This window comes from Ruditapes philippinarum, unplaced genomic scaffold (assembly GCF_026571515.1).
Source record: "Ruditapes philippinarum isolate M1 unplaced genomic scaffold, ASM2657151v2 ctg1132_1_1_1_1, whole genome shotgun sequence".
In the NCBI taxonomy this organism is placed as follows: domain Eukaryota; kingdom Metazoa; phylum Mollusca; class Bivalvia; order Venerida; family Veneridae; genus Ruditapes; species Ruditapes philippinarum.
Window position 1 is genome coordinate 68,971 of NW_026855335.1, and position 18,043 is coordinate 87,013.

The following is an 18,043-nucleotide window of genomic DNA, read 5'->3' on the forward strand; positions in this document are numbered from 1 at the left end:
CTCAGTTGAGATAATCCCCTCAGTTTAGCTGATCCCCTCACAAAAGTTTAGCTAATTCCCTCAGTTAAGCTATTTCCCTCAGTGTAGCTAATTTCCTCAGTTAAGCTAATCCCCTCAGTATAGTTAATTCCCTCAGTCTAGCTAATCTCCTCAGTTGAGTTAATCCCCTCAGTCTAGCTGATCTCCTCAGTTGAGTTAATCCCCTCAGTCTAGCTCCCCTCAGACTTGATGCCTTGCTACAACTACTTTTTATTGTTTGTTAGTTTTTTTTTCTCTCTTGTTTTTCTTCTTTTTTCTAAACTGATTTAACATAGTTTTGGTCACATTTTTTTGTCATATTCTTGGCGATCAATCCACCAATAATTCTCTTAACTGAGGCCTTGTATGAAGTATACATATTGTTTGCCATTACTAACCTTAACTGGCACCCTGTATAATAAAGTATGCAAACATTCACAAAACACCTTGTTTGCCATTACTAGTTTTAAATGGCATGAAGTATTCAAACATTAACTAAGTCATTTATTTTGCTACACTAAGTTATAACTATTAGGGTTGACAGCTTAAGTAATGTTAATTTCAGATTCATTTACAACTCAGTCTTTCAATTAAAGCCTGTTTATAGCATAAAATACAGATTTTATAAACAAGGGTATTTATAAAGTACAAGCTCATGGGGTCATATATCTATGAAGCCTTACAAAGTACATAATTATTCTTTTATACAAGATTTTATCTTCTTTTTTTCCCACAACTTTAAAACATCATGGATAAATACACATTACTTCCAATGTTCTTATACTATATACATTTACCAACTTATTGATGAAAAGTCCTTATTTAATTCTAGATTCGCTTTAAATTTGAGAAAGTACATTTTTGTCTCTTTGTTTTTATGACTGCAAGATCTAGCAGGATAAGTAAAGCATTCTACAATCTTGGGACAAATGTTATAGGGCAAGATAAAACCTTCGTCTCGGGGAAAATCCAAAAAATTTAAATTTTTAAAATTTTTAAATTTTAAAAAATTTTTAAAAAAATTTCCCAAATTTTTTTAAAAATTTTAACACATTTTCCCCTGTTTTTTTTAAAAAGTGAAATGCTTTCCCTTTTTTTAAATTTCATGTACATGAATATTTTCCCTGCATATATTAGTAATTTCCCATTAAAAAATTCACAAATATTAAAAAACTTGACCTTTTACCTTTTCAGTTTGGTAGTTTAAGTTGTGTGACATCAAACCTTAAAGTTGCCTAACAATTATCCCCATATGAAACATTTAGCTGGAATTTTCTTCTGCCCAAATTGGCTACTTAACTAGCATCTCATATTTTAGAATATAATGACCTTGACCTTTAACTTATTGACCTTATTGGTAATAAAAGTAACCAATAGAGAGCAGGCTTTTATCATCAGGATAAGCTGTACTGGAAAAATTAAATCTAAAAAAATTAGTACACTGTTCACTATTAAGTTAGTACATACAGTGTATTTTGAAATTTTCTCTTGAAATGGTTAATGGTTTTGCCCAAATTGAACATAATAAAGTTGGATCATAAAAACAATTAAGTAGTACAAAGTTGATGCAAAATCACCAAGGGAGAAGATCAAGTATAACTGGCCACAAATAAGAACAATTGAATCCTAATTTTATGTAACTTGAAACCCAACATTATGATCAAGGTCACCGATCAGAAAACGTCTATACTTAAACTAGAACTATCACTAAATGTGATTAATACCCCCACAAGACTGCTTTGGAAATGAGGATGTTACTAGTAACAGAATACCTTGTAAAAGAATTGAAATATAGAGTTATGGTTGTTAGCAATTAAAGATAGTTGTGGTTCTTCTATGTTGCATATCCTTTCAATGTGGTTGGCCATTGATGAAGTTTAATTGAATTACTCTGTAATAAGTCCAGAAAGACAAAGAAAAGGAACAAAGGGCAAAAACTCTATTTAAAAACTGAGAAGAGTTATAGTTTCTTTGTGCACTGCACTTCCTCTTATTGTGCTTGAACATTGATTATGAAGTTGTTTGAATTCCAACCAGTATGTATTAAGTTATGCTCAGGACAAGGAAAAGTATCGAAGGGCAGTAACTCTGTATTTTGTCAAAATGGAGTTATGGCTCTTGTGCATTGGTAACTTCCTTTTAATGTCCTTGACAACTGTATGAAGTTGTACTGAATTCCAAACAGTAGTTTCAAGTTATGCTCTGGACAAGGAAAAAGTAAACAAAGGGCAATAACTCTGTAATTAGTCAAGATGGAGTTATGGTTCTTGTGCACTGCACTTCCTCTCAAATGTGCTGACCATTGTATGAAGTTATAATGAATTCCAACCATAAAGTCTTCAAGTTATGCCTCCGGGACAAAAAAAGCAATGGAAAAGTAACAAAGGGGCATAACTCTGTAATTAGTCAAGATGGAGTTATGGTTCTTGTGCCACTGCACTTCCCCTTATTGTGCTTGACCATTGTATGAAGTTGTTTTTGAATTCCAACCAGTAGTTTTCAAGTCATGCTCTGGACAAGGAAAATTAACAAAGGGCGGCAGTAACTCTGTAATTAGTCAAGATGGAGTTATGGTTCTTGTGCACTGCACTTCCTCTCAATGTGCTTTGAACATTGTATAAAAGTAATATTGAATTCCATCCATTAGTCTTCAAGTTATGTGATCCCGACAAAAAAAGCAATGGAAAGTAACAAAGGGCAATAAACTCTGTAATTAGTCAATATGGAGTTATGGTTCTTGTGCACTGCACTTCCCCTTATTGTGTTTGACAATTGTATGAAGTTATTTTGAATTCCAACCAGTAGTTTTCAAGTTATGCCCCGGACAAGGAAAAGTAACAAAGGCAATAACTCTGTAATTAATCAAGATGGAGTTATGGTTCTTGTGCACTGCACTTCCTCTCAATGTGCTTGACCATTGTATGTAGTTATATTGAATTCCAACTATTAGTCTTCAAGTTATGGTCCGGACAAAAAAAAGCAATGGAAAAGTAACAAAGGGCAATAACTCTGTAATTACTTTAGATAGAGTTATGGTTCTTGTGCACTGCACTTCCCCTTATTGTGTTTGACAATTGTATGAGGTTATTTTGAATTCCAACCAGTAGTTTTCAAGTTATGCCCCGGACAAGGAAAAGTAACAAAGGGCAATAACTCTGTAATAAGTCAAGATAGAGTTATGGTTCTTGTGCACTGCACTTCCTCTCAATGTGCTTGACCATTGTGTGTAGTTATATTGAATTCCAAGCATTAGTCTTCAAGTTATGCTCCGGACAAGGAAAATGCAACGGACGTCTGGACCGACCGACCGACCGACCGACCGACCGCCCGACCGACCAACCGACCGACCGACCACCGGGTGACTCCTATATACCCCCCCAAACTTCGTTTTTGGGGGTATAATAATGATTTAAAACTATCATTATCCTTTCTATATGTCATGCAAATAAATGATCTAACACATTTATAATTACATTATAATATTATATAACAAACAACAATTATTATAGTTATATGTTATTTACTGACATAAAAGGCTGGATCGCTCATCTGAGACCATCACTGGGATTACAATGCAGAAGTAGGTCACTGGGTCACATTCAAAGTAATCCAAGGTCAAATTTTTGATTTTCACATACTTAAAAGAACAAGAGGGCCATGATGGCCCTGAGGTCGCTCACCTGTATATAGGCCCCCCCAACAACCCCCCCCCCCCCCAAACGTTGCAGGGGCCAATTTAACCAAAGGGCTTTTATTTGCACAAACTTGGTAGACACCCATAAGAAGATGTTTCATGCTTAGCTAAGCTCTAGCTCATTGGGCTATTTAAAAGAAGATTTTTTTAAAGTTTTTACTATACACATATAGTTAAAAACAATGACACCCCTGGGGCCGGGCCAGTTATAACCCCAGGGTTTTTATTTGAACAAACTTTGTAGACACTTACTAGAATATGTCTCATGCTTAATATCTAAACTCTAGCTATTTGGGTTTTTTCAAAGAAGATTTTAAGTTTTTGCTATACACATATAAGGAAAATCAATGACCCCCGGGGCGGGGCCAATTTTGACCCCAGGGCTTTTATTTGAACAAACTTGGTAGACACCTATTAGAACATGTTTGATGCTAAATATCTTAACCATAGCTCTTTTGGTTCTTTAAAAGAAGATTTTTTAAGTTTTTACTATATGCATATATAGGGAAAATCAATGACCCCCGGGGCGGGGTCAATTTTGACCCAAGGGCTTTTATTTGAACAAACTTGGTAGACACTTATTAGAACATGTTTAATGCTAAATATCTTAGCTCTAACTCTTTTGGTTCTTTAAAAGAAGATTTTTTAAGTTTTTACTATATGCATATAGGGAAAATCAATGACCCCCTGGGGCGGGGCCAATTTTGACCCCAGGGCTTTTCTTTGAACAAACTTGGTAGACACCTATTAGAACATGTTTGATGCTCAATAACTTAGCCATAGCTCTCTGAGTTCTTTAAAAGAAGATTTTTTAAGTTTTTACTATATGCATATAGGGAAAATCAATGACCCCCCTGGGCGGGGCCAATTTTGACCCCAGGGCTTTTATTTGAACAAACTTGGTAGACACTCACTAGAAGATGTTTCATGCCAAATATCTAAGCTCTAGCTCTTATGGTTTTTTTAAAGAAGATATTTAAAGTTTTTTCTTTCGGTTGCCATGGCAACCAGAGTTCTGCATGGAATTAAATTCTTTGAACAATTTTTAAAGGTGACCACCAAAGGAACATTCCTGTGAAGTTTGGATGAAATTGGCCTTGTAGTTTATGAGGAGATGTCATTTACAGTAAAAGTTTACGGACGACGGACGACGGACGGACGACGGACGACGGACGAAAAGCAATCACAAAAGCTCACCCTGTCACTTTGTGACAGGTGAGCTAAAAAAAGTGGACTAGATTCAAAAGTAAGTAGGGTAGGAAATTTTTTGATTCGGGCATGGTTTAGAAGACCAAAAGGAGATGCTTGTTACTGGCTAAATAACTAACTCTAGGCCATGTGTTTTTTTTTTCAATATATAAGCCTATTATATAATTAGGCTATGCAGTTTCACAAAAGCAGAATTTAACATGGTTTATCTGAACAATTTTGTCCTTATTAAACTAAGAACCCAAAAAAGCAGGAACAATTTTGACCCCCACATGCACGTTTTATATTACCTTTTGCAGAGGTCCACAAGGCATTATGTAACATATAGAATATCTATTTCCTTGGTAATGGTATTGTAGTTTGTAAAGAATTCTTTAAAAAAATTAATTTTCAAATTTTACTTTAAGATCCCATACCCAACCATTGCATCAGACTGAAAACATAAACTTTAAATTCTGTTGACAACTATCTAACAATTATAACTCCTGTGAAGTTTGGTCAAAATCTTCCTTCTGATTTTTCGAAGATATGTTGAAATTGTGTATAATGCTGAACATCATGCAGTCACAAAAACTCATCTCTACATACCAAATTTATGATCAATGAAATGAGTACAATAACAAATAACTTTTAAAACCATTACACATATGCTAAATGCATATTAAGCAAAAGTGATAACACAATCTTAAAACTGTTCTAAAAATAGAACAATTTGACTGTACAAGAAAGCAGTACATACCATTTGCATAGCATTTATTTTAGTTCGAGAAAGAGGTTTGATAAGCATGTTTCATCATCATCAAGCATGTTATACTTTTTATAGTAATTCAAATTTTATAATTTTTTTAACATAATTATGTTCTTCAAGAATTTTCTGAAATGTGCGTGAAACTGTACAAGTATATTGTAAGAGCAGAAATCTTGGATTACAACTTATACAAAAAGAATCAAAGCTAGGGAATTTAAAAAGATAAGAAAACATTATCTGGACAGAGTAGTATGCTCATTATAAATTTGATAAAAAAACAAGAGCTGTCGGTAGGACAGCAACGCTCGACTATTCTTAGTGCTTGATAGTAAAAAAAATGCCTGATACAGTTACCTCCTCCTGTTTACAGGTTGGGGTCATGATGGTGAACAAGTGTGCAAAGTTTCAAAGCCATATGTCAATGGACTTTGAAAATATTTGAACTATTACAAAAACTTTAACGTAAATTCTAAGTCGAAAAAGGGGCATAATTCTGTCAAAATGCTTGATAGAGTTACCTCCTCCTGTTTACAGGTTGGGGTCATGATGTTGAACAAGTGTGCAAAGTTTCAAAGCCATATGTCAATGGACTTTGAAAATATTTGAACTATTACAAAAACTTTAACGTAAATTCTAAGTCAAAAAAGGGGCATAATTCTGTCAAAATGCTTAATAGAGTTACCTCCTGCTGTCTACAGGTTGGGGTCATGATGTTGAACAAGTGTGCAAAGTTTCAAAGCCATATGTCTATGGACTTTGAAAATATTTGAACTATTACAAAAACTTTAACGTAAATTCTAAGTCGAAAAAGGGGCATAATTCTGTCAAAATGCTTGATAGAGTTACCTCCTCCTGTCTACAGGTTGGGGTCATGATGGTGAACAAGTGTGCAAAGTTTCAAAGCCATTGTCAATGGACTTTGAAAATATTTGAACTATTACAAAAACTTTAACGTAAATTCTAAGTCGAAAAAGGGGCATAATTCTGTCAAAATGCTTGATAGAGTTACCTCCTCCTGTCTACAGGTTGGGGTCATGATGGTGAACAAGTGTGCAAAGTTTCAAAGCCATATGTCAATGGACTTTGAAAATATTAGAACTATTACAAAAACTTTAACGTAAATTCTAAGTCGAAAAAGGGGCATAATTCTGTCAAAATGCTTGATAGAGTTACCTCCTCCTGTCTACAGGTTGGGGTCATGATGGTGAACAAGTGTGCAAAGTTTCAAAGCCATATGTCAATGGACTTTGAAAATATTTGAACTATTACAAAAACTTTAACGTAAATTCTAAGTCGAAAAAGGGGCATAATTCTGTCAAAATGCTTGATAGAGTTACCTCCTCCTGTCTACAGGTTGGGGTCATGATGGTGAACAAGTGTGCAAAGTTTCAAAGCCATATGTCAATGGACTTTGAAAATATTTGAACTATTACAAAAATTTAACATAAGTGGTTACGCCGACGCCGACGCTCGGGTGACTGCAATAGCTCTACTTATTCTTATCGAATAGTCGAGCTAAAAAGGAAAAGAAAAAAAGAAACCAAAAAGGCAGGAAAAGTTAGTTATAAATTGGAAAAGTAGATATAATACTAAGATAATCATTGGTTTTATATTAAAACAAGACTTTGATCATTTCAACAAAAGTGATACAGGATAATGCAAACTTGTACTGGGTGAAAAAACATATCGCCAAATATTGAAAGGATTAGGTTGATAATCATATAAAAAGTAGACAACCAAGTAAAGAAAAACTTATTGAGTAATATAACATGAAAATAAATTGCCAAAATAACGATAATAATTTTATTAGTTCATGTAGAAAGCAAATTGCCAAATATCTTGAGTACATGAATGTGAGAAGTGAATTATAACATCTAAGATTAAGTTCATGAAAAAGAATATGGTCAAATATCTAGGTTAAATTTACTTACTAAGCAAATTACCAAATATATGAAAAAGGTTTATCTAAAAAGCTGGATGAGACAAATGTTCAGTGGAAACCAGTCTGCCAAATATCTAGATAAAACTCATATGGGAACCAGTCTGCCAACTATCTAGGATTAGCTCATGTAAGAACCAGTCTGCCAAATGTCTAGATTAAGCTTATGTGGAAACCAGACTGCCAAATGTCTAGATTCAGTCTGCTATATATTTAGGTTTCACCTCATGTGGAAAGCATATAGGCAAGTAAATATTGGAAGCAAAATATTAAATATACGGGCAAAGTTCCTGTTAAAGTAAGGGGAAGTAAGTTTTAAAATATCCTTTGTAAGTTCATAGGAAAAGCAAATTGCCAGATAATGAGGGAAATTTTATGTGGAAACTGCTCAGTAAAAATAAAGAGGGTAGGATGTGAATTGCTAAATAGAGACAAGATGTTTAAAGCTTATGAGCTGCGTCACGACAAAACCAACATAATGGGTTTGCGACCAGCATGGATCCAGACTAGCCTGCGCATTCGCGCAGTCTGATCAGGATCCATGCTGTTCGCTATCAGTTTCTTTACTTGTTATAGGGTCTGTAAGCGAACAGCATGGATCCTGACCAGACTGCGCGGATGCACAGGCTGGTCTGGATCCATGGTGGTCGCAAACCCACTATGTTGGTTTTGTCGTGACACGGCTCATATATAGTTTATTTGTGAAATAAATTACATGTAAATTAACATTGAAGCTAAAAAGAATAGTGATAATAGATTGTTTTTTTTATTGTGTTAATTTTATATATAGAAATAATGAAATTATCAATTATTTAGAAGAGCTTTAAATGATATATATAATGACAGATTTCCAAATATTAAGAAGAGTTATAAATAATATGTTTGATAGCAAATTGTCAAACTATTGAAATTAATTAGCTAGTAGTAAAGAAGATTACAGGATCAAATATTAAGGATGAATATACATGTATATTTGATGCTAGACTTCTTATTATTGAGTATGACTATATTATGGTTGGTTGCCAATTATTTCCAGAAGGACTATATATTGAATGGTAGGTAGCCAACTATTATGAATTTGATGGTAGGAAGCCAAATATTTAGGATGAATTTATATTTGATTGTGAGTTGCCACTTATTTGCAAAAAGACTATATATTTGATGGTAGATTGCCAATTATTGAGTAATAGTTGGCATTACCAAGTGGTCTGGTAATATAAGGATTTCTAGCAGTGTGGGTTCAAACCCTGTCAGGTATAAGTCATAATGTTTCCCTGAGCAAGAAACTTTACACTCATTATTTAGTACTAGTTGGTTCCAGAATCAGAGTCTATAAGCTTTTAACTTCCTACACAATCTAACTAAATTTATTCTGTATAAACTAACTATTGTGTATTCCTATATAAACCATGTTAATTGCCAATTATTGCAGATGAAATTGAAGGTAGTTTGCTGAATGTTTAAGGTAAATATGTTTGTATCATAGTTTGGAGACATTTCTGTGGAAAATGTGTCAGAGTTAAATGGTATACAGAAATATCATATTTAGATGCTCGTTCATTGGTTTACTTTTTCCCAGGGTTTCATAAAAATTATTGTGACAACAGGGAACGTGTTTTTATGTTTGATTATGATACAAAAGAGAAAGAACATCAAAACACTCTGCAATCTGATTAATACTCGGGGGCTATGCCCCCTCGTACAAATCAGATCATCCTGTGTTTCGATGCTCTTTCTATTATATATTTGATGGTAGATTGCTAAATATGAGTATGAATTTGAAGGTAGTTTTCCAAACATTTAAATAGATATATATTTTATGGTAGAATGCCAATTATTATGATGTTATTATGGTAGGTTAATTATCATTAGTTTGATTGCAGTTTGCCATTCATTATGAATTTGATTGTAGTTTGCCAAATATCTAGGATTATTAAATATTTTGCTTATTATTTAATTTGACTATATCTGAAGTGGTATGCTTAAATGGTTTTATAGTGCACAGGACATGGATTTGTGTGAATTAAATGGGCTATTGAGATGAATGACAGGTTACAGACTGGAGTATTTATTTCTATCCTTAAAGCGACCTTCAGCTTTCAATTTTTGTTAAGAAAACAATTATTCTGTGTTGTTTCAAACGAAGTATTTCAGTAATTTTATCTTGAAAAAGTGCATTATATCACGTTTAAGCCTTCTTCAAAACAGCGTCCCAAGAGCACATAACACATAAGTGACGCTCGTTTCTAACAATAGAAGGTTGGGGAAACAATACCTCCGCATTACTGATTTAAATATAGAGTAAAAACTGGTATTTTAGAGGTAGCGTAAGGTTTTCTTAAGGTTTATGTATTTTATTGTCTGTAAATTTCATTTTCCACCTTTACATTCTTTGAAACAATTAATTTAAAAATAACATTTAACCTTTAGAAAAGCTGAAGACCACTTTAATACAATGAAATCATTTTATAAGCACATATAAATTTGAGCTAAACATAATATTTTTTACCCAAAAACAACCTAAAAATCGAAATTTACCTTAAATAGATTCATAAAAGAAGGGAAAAAAATCAAACTTTAAAATGATTTCAGAGTAAGAGAAATATTTTTGTTAAGTAAAGTCCAGACTGACATGCATACAGAAAAAGTTGAACCGAATAACCCAGGGATATTACTACAGCACTAGGTAAAACTGAGGATGCTATTATAGTAACAGTGCTCCTTTCGAAATACATGCACTGCGGAAATCTATACCTTAGAATTGGATTCTCTCGGCAAAATTGACTCAAATATGGTTCTATTCCTGTTATGAGCATCAATATCAACGAATATCACGGACCATGATGCCCCCTGGTCGCCAAACAAATTGACGCCATTAATCGCCTCTAACGCTGCCTTTGCGATACCTATTGAACTGAAATTTGACACAGGAAGTGTTAAAAATTTGTTATGACAACATGTACTTTTATATGGGTTTCTATGACAACTACATGCTACTGAAAACAAACAGATCTCCAAGAAATTAGCACTTTAAAAAAAAAAAATGTGCAACCATGTTAATTTTTATCAATTTTCCACTGGTTACAAACTGTGATCTAAATAACATTGTAAACCAATGAAAATGATTGACTGTGATTCTTTTCTGAGTTTGTGAGCAGACATAAAATGTTACAAGATCTGTTTAATATTCAGTTGCACAAGGTGACACGAAATTCCATTCAAACCATTACAATACCTTTGAGTTGGATTCCCTAGGTAACAACTCATCAAAAATAGTTCGGTTTCTATTATGTGCATCAAAGTCGCAAAATACGACAGACCAATATGCACCGCTGTCGCCAAATAGATTGACACCATTTATTGCTTCTAATGCAGCCTTTGCCATTCCTATAGAACTATAAACAAAGAGTTTTTCATTCCGAATTTAAAATAAATCTATCACATGCTTTTTACCAGCAACTATCTTATTTTTACCCCGTCTTTATAATTCTTATATAATTGGTAACATACTTTTTACGAGGAAGTATATATTTTTTCTACCCCGCCTCCATAATGTTGGTAAAGGATAATGGTATATAAAGGGAATTGCTACAGACACTAGTTATGCTATGCTTCCTCATCATTTGTTGATCTCCCCAACAAATCTTGGTCGTGATTTTCATCCATTTTTTTTTTTCATAGAAGGATTTATAGAGTATCAAGGGAGGTAACCAGAGTCACAATTTAAAATTTACAAATCATGAATGGAGGTAAAAAAGGATCCACAAAGTGGGACAATGACGTTTGTTGTGAAATTATTATAAGTTAAATACTGAAATAAACTTTCACCCTGATGCAAATCACTAAAGTATAATTTATCCCAATTTGAGATAAGCTATAACTTTACTGCACAATTTATAGATTTTCCTGAATTCTTTCCTCTCTGTTGAACCAACATGTTAGAATAAAAATGCTTATGTACTAGGGCTGTCCCACAAAGTTGTGGACAATCACTGTAAAAACAAGAAATTATAAATACACAAGCCAAAAATAACTTTAAATAAGTATATCTCCATCACTTGGAATTAAAATAAGAAACTTCCTTGTGTCACAATTTGCAACCAGTTTTTACTACTATGCTAAATATCTATGTGCCACCGTGAGAATTTGGTACCAGTTTTTACCCGTCAACAGAATTACGGTTATGTATCAGATTTTGCAACCAAGTTTTTCACTCTTCTGCAAAAGTACTAATGTGTCAAATTTAAGGACTGACTTTAAACCTACTGCAAACAATTTTTAACTCCACTCACAGTGAAAGGACCATATGTAATGTGTCGCAATGTACTAGCTTGTACATAAAGTTTTGACTCTACTGCAAATGTGCTGTACATGTCACAATGGACTTACACAAGAAATGAAAATATTTTGGTTTTCTTAGATTATCTAGGGGTACAAACAAACTTTTACAGTTACAGCTTCAAAAAAAGCACAACAGATTGACTAAATCTATTGTGAGCGGTAGTGTTCCATGAAGCTATAGAATCTAATGGTAGATTTTTTTTGTGGGGCATAACTTGTTAAAACCCACATTTGTCGATTTTCAGATAACAACTTCTGCAACCAGATTTTACTCCACTACACTAGTAAAATATATACAGAATATATCACCATTTGATACAAGTATGTTCTTGTCAACAAAATTACTATTATAACAATTGACAGTTTTTACCCTATTGCAAAAGTCCTATAATGTAATTAGATAACCAAGACTAGAGGTTATAAAACTTTTTCCTGAGTTCAATCTCAAATCACAGGATTTTCTTTGGTCAGTGTACATTCTGTGGCAGTTTCTGACCAATCAAATACCTGAGATAGAGAATCACTTAGACACATTTTTAATCCTACAGCAGGGATTATTACAATGTGCCACAATTTGTTACCAGATTTAACTGAACTATAAAAAGAACTATTAGTATAATAATGAGCGTCATTTTTTTGCAGCAGCAATTTGTCTTACAATTTGAAACCATTTCCCCACGCCTTCTTTCCAAGATCCTTAATTATTACCAGTAAAAATAAGTGTGCATGTAATTACCTGGCATGAACCTCTGTGCTTCCATTATTATACTTGCTACCTCTCTCCCACATACCATAATCTGGTGTTCTGTACGCTCTCTCTACATAGAATACCAGGTTCTGTACAAAGTTCACTTCATCCGTTGTGTATATTATCTTAAGTAAAAATTAATTAAAATTAATAAAATATTTTTCATTATTTCTTTCTTATCTATTCAAAGTTGGAATGGGGAATGAGATATTGGAACACAATATACAGCATAGAGGCTAGATATGTTAAAAGAGATCCACTGTGGTCAAAGCCTAAAACTCATACATGTGAACTCTCCCATTTTCAGCGGGAGACTCCCACTTTCAGTGGGAGAATTCCACTTTCTGCAACCATATTTTCAAAGATTTTTTTTTTAAAAAGAGGTGTTTTCACAAATTAAAGTTATCTTCCTCTTTTTGATGTCAGAACTTTCTTTTCTGTTTATTGCAAGTTCATGAAGAATGAAAATTAAAAAAAAAAAATTGCAATGAACACAAGTGATGCACTTAAAATGGAAAAAAGATCATACAGAAAACATTGTATTGGTTACTCTGAACTAATACTGAAAATTTATTTTCTGCAAGATTTTTATCCCCTTTATGAGTGAAAAACATTGCAATGCTTTTCATTTTTTGGTCATTCTGCACAATAAAAATGATTATTTAGGACAAAACAGACTTAAGAAATGATCTAAAATTTTACACACAAGCTTTTGGTTCAGACTTGGATATTTTTGGTCCAAAGTTCAGACCTATATCAAATGGTACACAAGCCTTGAAAAAATATTTCCAGTTCCTTCATGTCAAAATTCCTTTTAATTGTTAAATACAGAGAGAAATATAAAAAGGTTTTTAACTGTTTTGTTTTTGCCCAAGTGATCTGAGATCCAAATGGCAAGGTGGCCATAACTATACCAAAAATGATGACCAAATAACCAAACTGTGATATTATGTACCAGGGTCATTAATGAAGACAGTTCTGAAATAATAGACATTGCTGTACAAATGTAAGTAACAGTTGTGCCAAGAGCAAATTCTGTTAAGCAAATTTGATATGAAACAAGAGTAAGGCGATTTATTTTCAGTAGTGCAAACAGACGGACGGACAACACCATACAATAATACACCTTTAAGGTCATCTGGTGTATAAAAACAAAGCAAACAGTATAATTATCACCTGAAGTCCAGAAGTGATCATTTGTACCAGCATAATTAGATATAACCCAACTACATCAATCTGTAATAAAAAAGAAAAAACAAATTTGCCATTATGTTAAATAGGGGTGTCACGGTTAGAAAAAATTCTAACCATTTAAACAGCGACGTAATAACTGTGTTAAACATTTAACTGACCGTACTTATAAAATTCTTAAATTTTCAACGAACTTTGTTTCTTTATGACAAGATTTTGTTCATATTTTGTTGTACAATACATATCTGAATATGGAGTAACTAAGTAACTTTTTTCCGCTAGGGTCTACCATATCCCATCAGATCGGAAAAATACCTACCGGTAGTTAAGTACAACTAAAATATAAACAATTGTCATATCTTGTTATAAAAAAACTAAGGTAATACTTAGAATCAATAAATAACTTTTCCGTCACTAAGTCAAATACTAACCTCAGTTACCAGTCATTGAATTTTCTAACCGGTTTTTAGGTAAAAACCGACTGTACCCATTTAAACAGATAAACGTGACACTCCTAATGTTAAATAATTATACATGACTATATAATAATATACATGTTGATAAGAATATTATAACTAAGATTGACTGCGACTCTCATGATGTTTATGTTTATATATGGAAAATAAAGCAAATGGAATTATGGTGGACTAGTACATTACAAAATGGACGCATTCGACCATCAGCAGTGGCATAGACATACGTCCACCACTAATGTCACAATTTACGTTAGATAAAACAAACACAACAAGCAATTATCATAGTATTGCAAGCAATCCATAAGTCCCCTACCGGTAAGAACCCCTGGATCAACATTCTGAAGGGCCATTGGCCATTCACTAATGTTTCAATTTTTCTCTATTTTAAGTAAATTTGTTGGAAAAGTTCTTTAAAAGTGATCACAGGAAACAGTTTTAATGAACAGACAGACAGACGGACTGAAGGACACTCTAAAGTTAATATTTGAAACATCCCTGTTACCAAAATATAACATTTTTAAAAGCAAAATTCTTTAAAAAAGTAGATAACTTTTGAAATTAAAGATGCAATTTCATAAAAATTTTCAGCTCTTTTTTGACTAATCACAATATTGTTATATTTGCATGTTTTAAGCCTATTTGTTACCAAGGGCAACCATTTTTTTTTCTTTCAAAATAGGAAAAACAGATAAGACAAGCATAATCTCAAGACAGCATCTACCCATATGTCAAGTTTCATAAAAATATTTCAGTACTTTTTGAGTTATCACTGGATTCAGTTATGTGTAAAATTTGCCATATTTCAGTCTTATGAGTTGCAATATAGCAAACCAGAATTTTCAACATAGGAAAGAAAAGAAAAAGACGTGCTAATCTCCAGACTACATCACCCATATTTTCAAGTTTCATAAAATATTTTCCGTATCTTTTTGCGTTATCACTGGGATCCAATTTATGTGTAAAATTTTCATATTTTTCAGCCTATTTGTTGCCATAGGCACCAGAATTTTCAACATAGGAAAAAAGAAAAACGATGTGCATATTCTCAACTACTGCCATCTATCTATACGTATCAAGTTTTCATAAAAATATTTTCAGTACTTTTTCAAGTTATCGAGGGATCCAGTTTTGTGGACGGATGGACTGACGGACTGACAGACAGACAGACGGACGGACGTTCTCACAGGACAGTAATTATGTGGCTACTCTATTGTTCTCTCTATTGTTCTTTTTAGCCACACAAAAGAAAATAGCCACATAAAAGCATTACGGAATGAATGACATGAAAGAGAAAGAACAGTTACCTATTGTCCCTCTAGCCACATAATTACTCTCCTGCGAGTGCGGACAGACAGACAGACGGACGGAGGGTAAAACCTAAAGTCCCCTCCGGTAAACCGGTAGGGGACTAATAAACAGACAGGCAGAATTATTTTAGCAAACATTTTTTGTCTTAATCTCACTTGTTTCAAATCTTGTATAACTGTAATAATTAGTAATTTCATTCTAATGTACTATTAAAGCTTTCGCACTCAATAACTAATGAATAATTAGTATTTTTCACAATTTTGTTGATAAAAATTTCAGGGGGGATAAAAATTTGAAACCAAGGGCAAGTACATAGAGAGCTAAATCCTTTTGCCGGGCATTTTTCAATGACTGAATCTGACCCAATTCTAAAAACCATTTTGGTTTCTTTGTTAATTATTAATATAATCAAGTCAAAAAAAAATTGCGCTAAATACAAAAATTTGCTACCTGGTAAGTGTTCAAAACTCATTTATCCTTGTTGAGAAGGGTCCCTGTTTTTAGGGTCAAAAACTGTGTAAGGATGGTTCAGCCTCTGAAATTTCCCTTGAATTTTTCTACCTATTTTAATGAATTTAAATAAAGGTGTAATAATAATCAAACAATTATACATAAATTGATTGATATGTTTCCCTTGAAAGTATTGATTTATTCTATAAAAAGATTTTATATGGAGCTGTTTTAAAATTTTTCTTTTTTTTTTTCAGGCCTAACTTTGCAGGGGCTAAAGAGGGGGCAAACAAGTTAGCACTAACACTATTATCTTCAATAAAAAGCTCATTTTTTTCACAACCTTTAATTAACAGTTTGCATTCTTTTAAAAAATATATTGAAATATCATTTTTTTTTGTATTTAGAATGTTGGGCTTTTCTTTTTACATTTACACCTTTTGGGAAAAAATAAAAAGGCAAAACAGTCATGGGAAAATGAGAAATTCAGGGAACTTTGTATTCATTATGTTCAACATCCCAAAGAAAACTTTAAACTGTATATGTTATTTTTTATATTTATCTACAAATTTATGGACAATTTTTTGAGGGAACGATCTTCAGGCTTCGTCTCCATATATAAGTACCACCTTGTCAAAGACAAATTTTTTCTTAAAAACTATAAAATCACCTTGCGCTGGGCCCTTTTCCCCAAAATAAAAAATAAACCCCTATATTTTTTCTTGCAAAAATTGAGGTTTAAATATTTCCCTTTTTTACCTTGATATTGGGCAATCCGCTACAATAAAAGTGAAAATTAAATTTTTTATTCTTTAGGGTTATGTTTTGTCACAAACCCAAAACTGAGTTTTTATGTCCACTTTTCAGCGAAACCTTATGTGGAAACCCTATAACATTATTTTAGGGAGGGGCGGCACTAACCCAAACAACCTGCCGTTTCCCTAGGCTAAATGGGGGAAATTTCCCCCCTTACTGATGGGGGGAAAAGGGTTTGGGAGTAAAATTTAAACCCGTTTTGCTACAAACCAAAGATCATCCCTTTTAAATCTTTTTAAAATCCTAATTTTAAAATTTTTGTTAAATCAAACCTTTTTTAAAATCTCTCCCTTTAAATGGGAAAAAAACCAAATGACAATTCAAAAAGGTGCTTAAGACTTGTTACAAAAATTTATAAAACAAAAATATCAAATTTAGCAAAAAGCTATATGGTAGACAAAATTTCCTTTGACATTCTCAGTGGCATGACGTAAGAAAAAGGGGCATAACTTTTGTGAATGGTAATAAGAGTTATGGGAACCCTGTGGGCCCTTCCAAATCAAAATTCAAGGAGAAAAAATTTTGTTGAAAAATTTCAAATTTCCAAAACCCCTTTTTTTTTTTTTTGGTTACGTTTTGTTAAAGGGGAAAAAACCTTAAAATAAAGTGTGATTGAAAATAGCTCTTTCCCTTTTCTTTGAAAAAGTCAAACTCTAAAATGAAAACCAAATCAATTGCTGACTGTATTTATTTCTATAAGTTTCCAAATTCCTATATGCTTGTGAAAGGGCCCAGCAGCTGGTTGCGCAATAAATTGCCCGTCCCTGACTGAGTTCTGCAGGCTGTTCTGTGTATAAACCAATCTAGGAAACAACCAAGTGGTTACCACTCTGAATTGCTAATATTTGGCCGCTTTATCTGAAATAATAAAAAAAACAACATAAAAAGCCATGGGTAATTTGTTAGCCCCTGAAACAAATAAATATTTTTTTATAAGAAAAGGCAAACAAATTTATGGAACATTTAAATAATGCTTTTAGGTATGTAAATGTAATCATACATGAAGAAAGTTGAGAGCTAAATTTGAAATTACGTCCTGTCATAAAGTAGCAAATTAAACAAATAAGGATTTTGACTTCAATCCAAAAATACTAAATCACTTTAA

The 18,043-nt window shown here is 32.9% G+C and overlaps 1 protein-coding gene across 1 annotated transcript in view; it reads right to left on the minus strand.

Annotated features, from left to right (window-relative positions):
- Positions 1 to 13,939, minus strand: part of LOC132742982 (phosphorylase b kinase regulatory subunit beta-like) — a gene marked incomplete at its 5' end in the record, with an annotated part of 43,834 nt that extends 29,895 nt beyond the window's left edge. The window contains 3 exon segments of the mRNA XM_060731485.1: positions 10,363 to 10,522; positions 12,686 to 12,822; positions 13,874 to 13,939. Of these exon segments, the coding sequence (XP_060587468.1) occupies positions 10,363 to 10,522; positions 12,686 to 12,822; positions 13,874 to 13,939 (363 nt within the window).
- Positions 13,940 to 18,043: the final 4,104 nt, after the last annotated feature.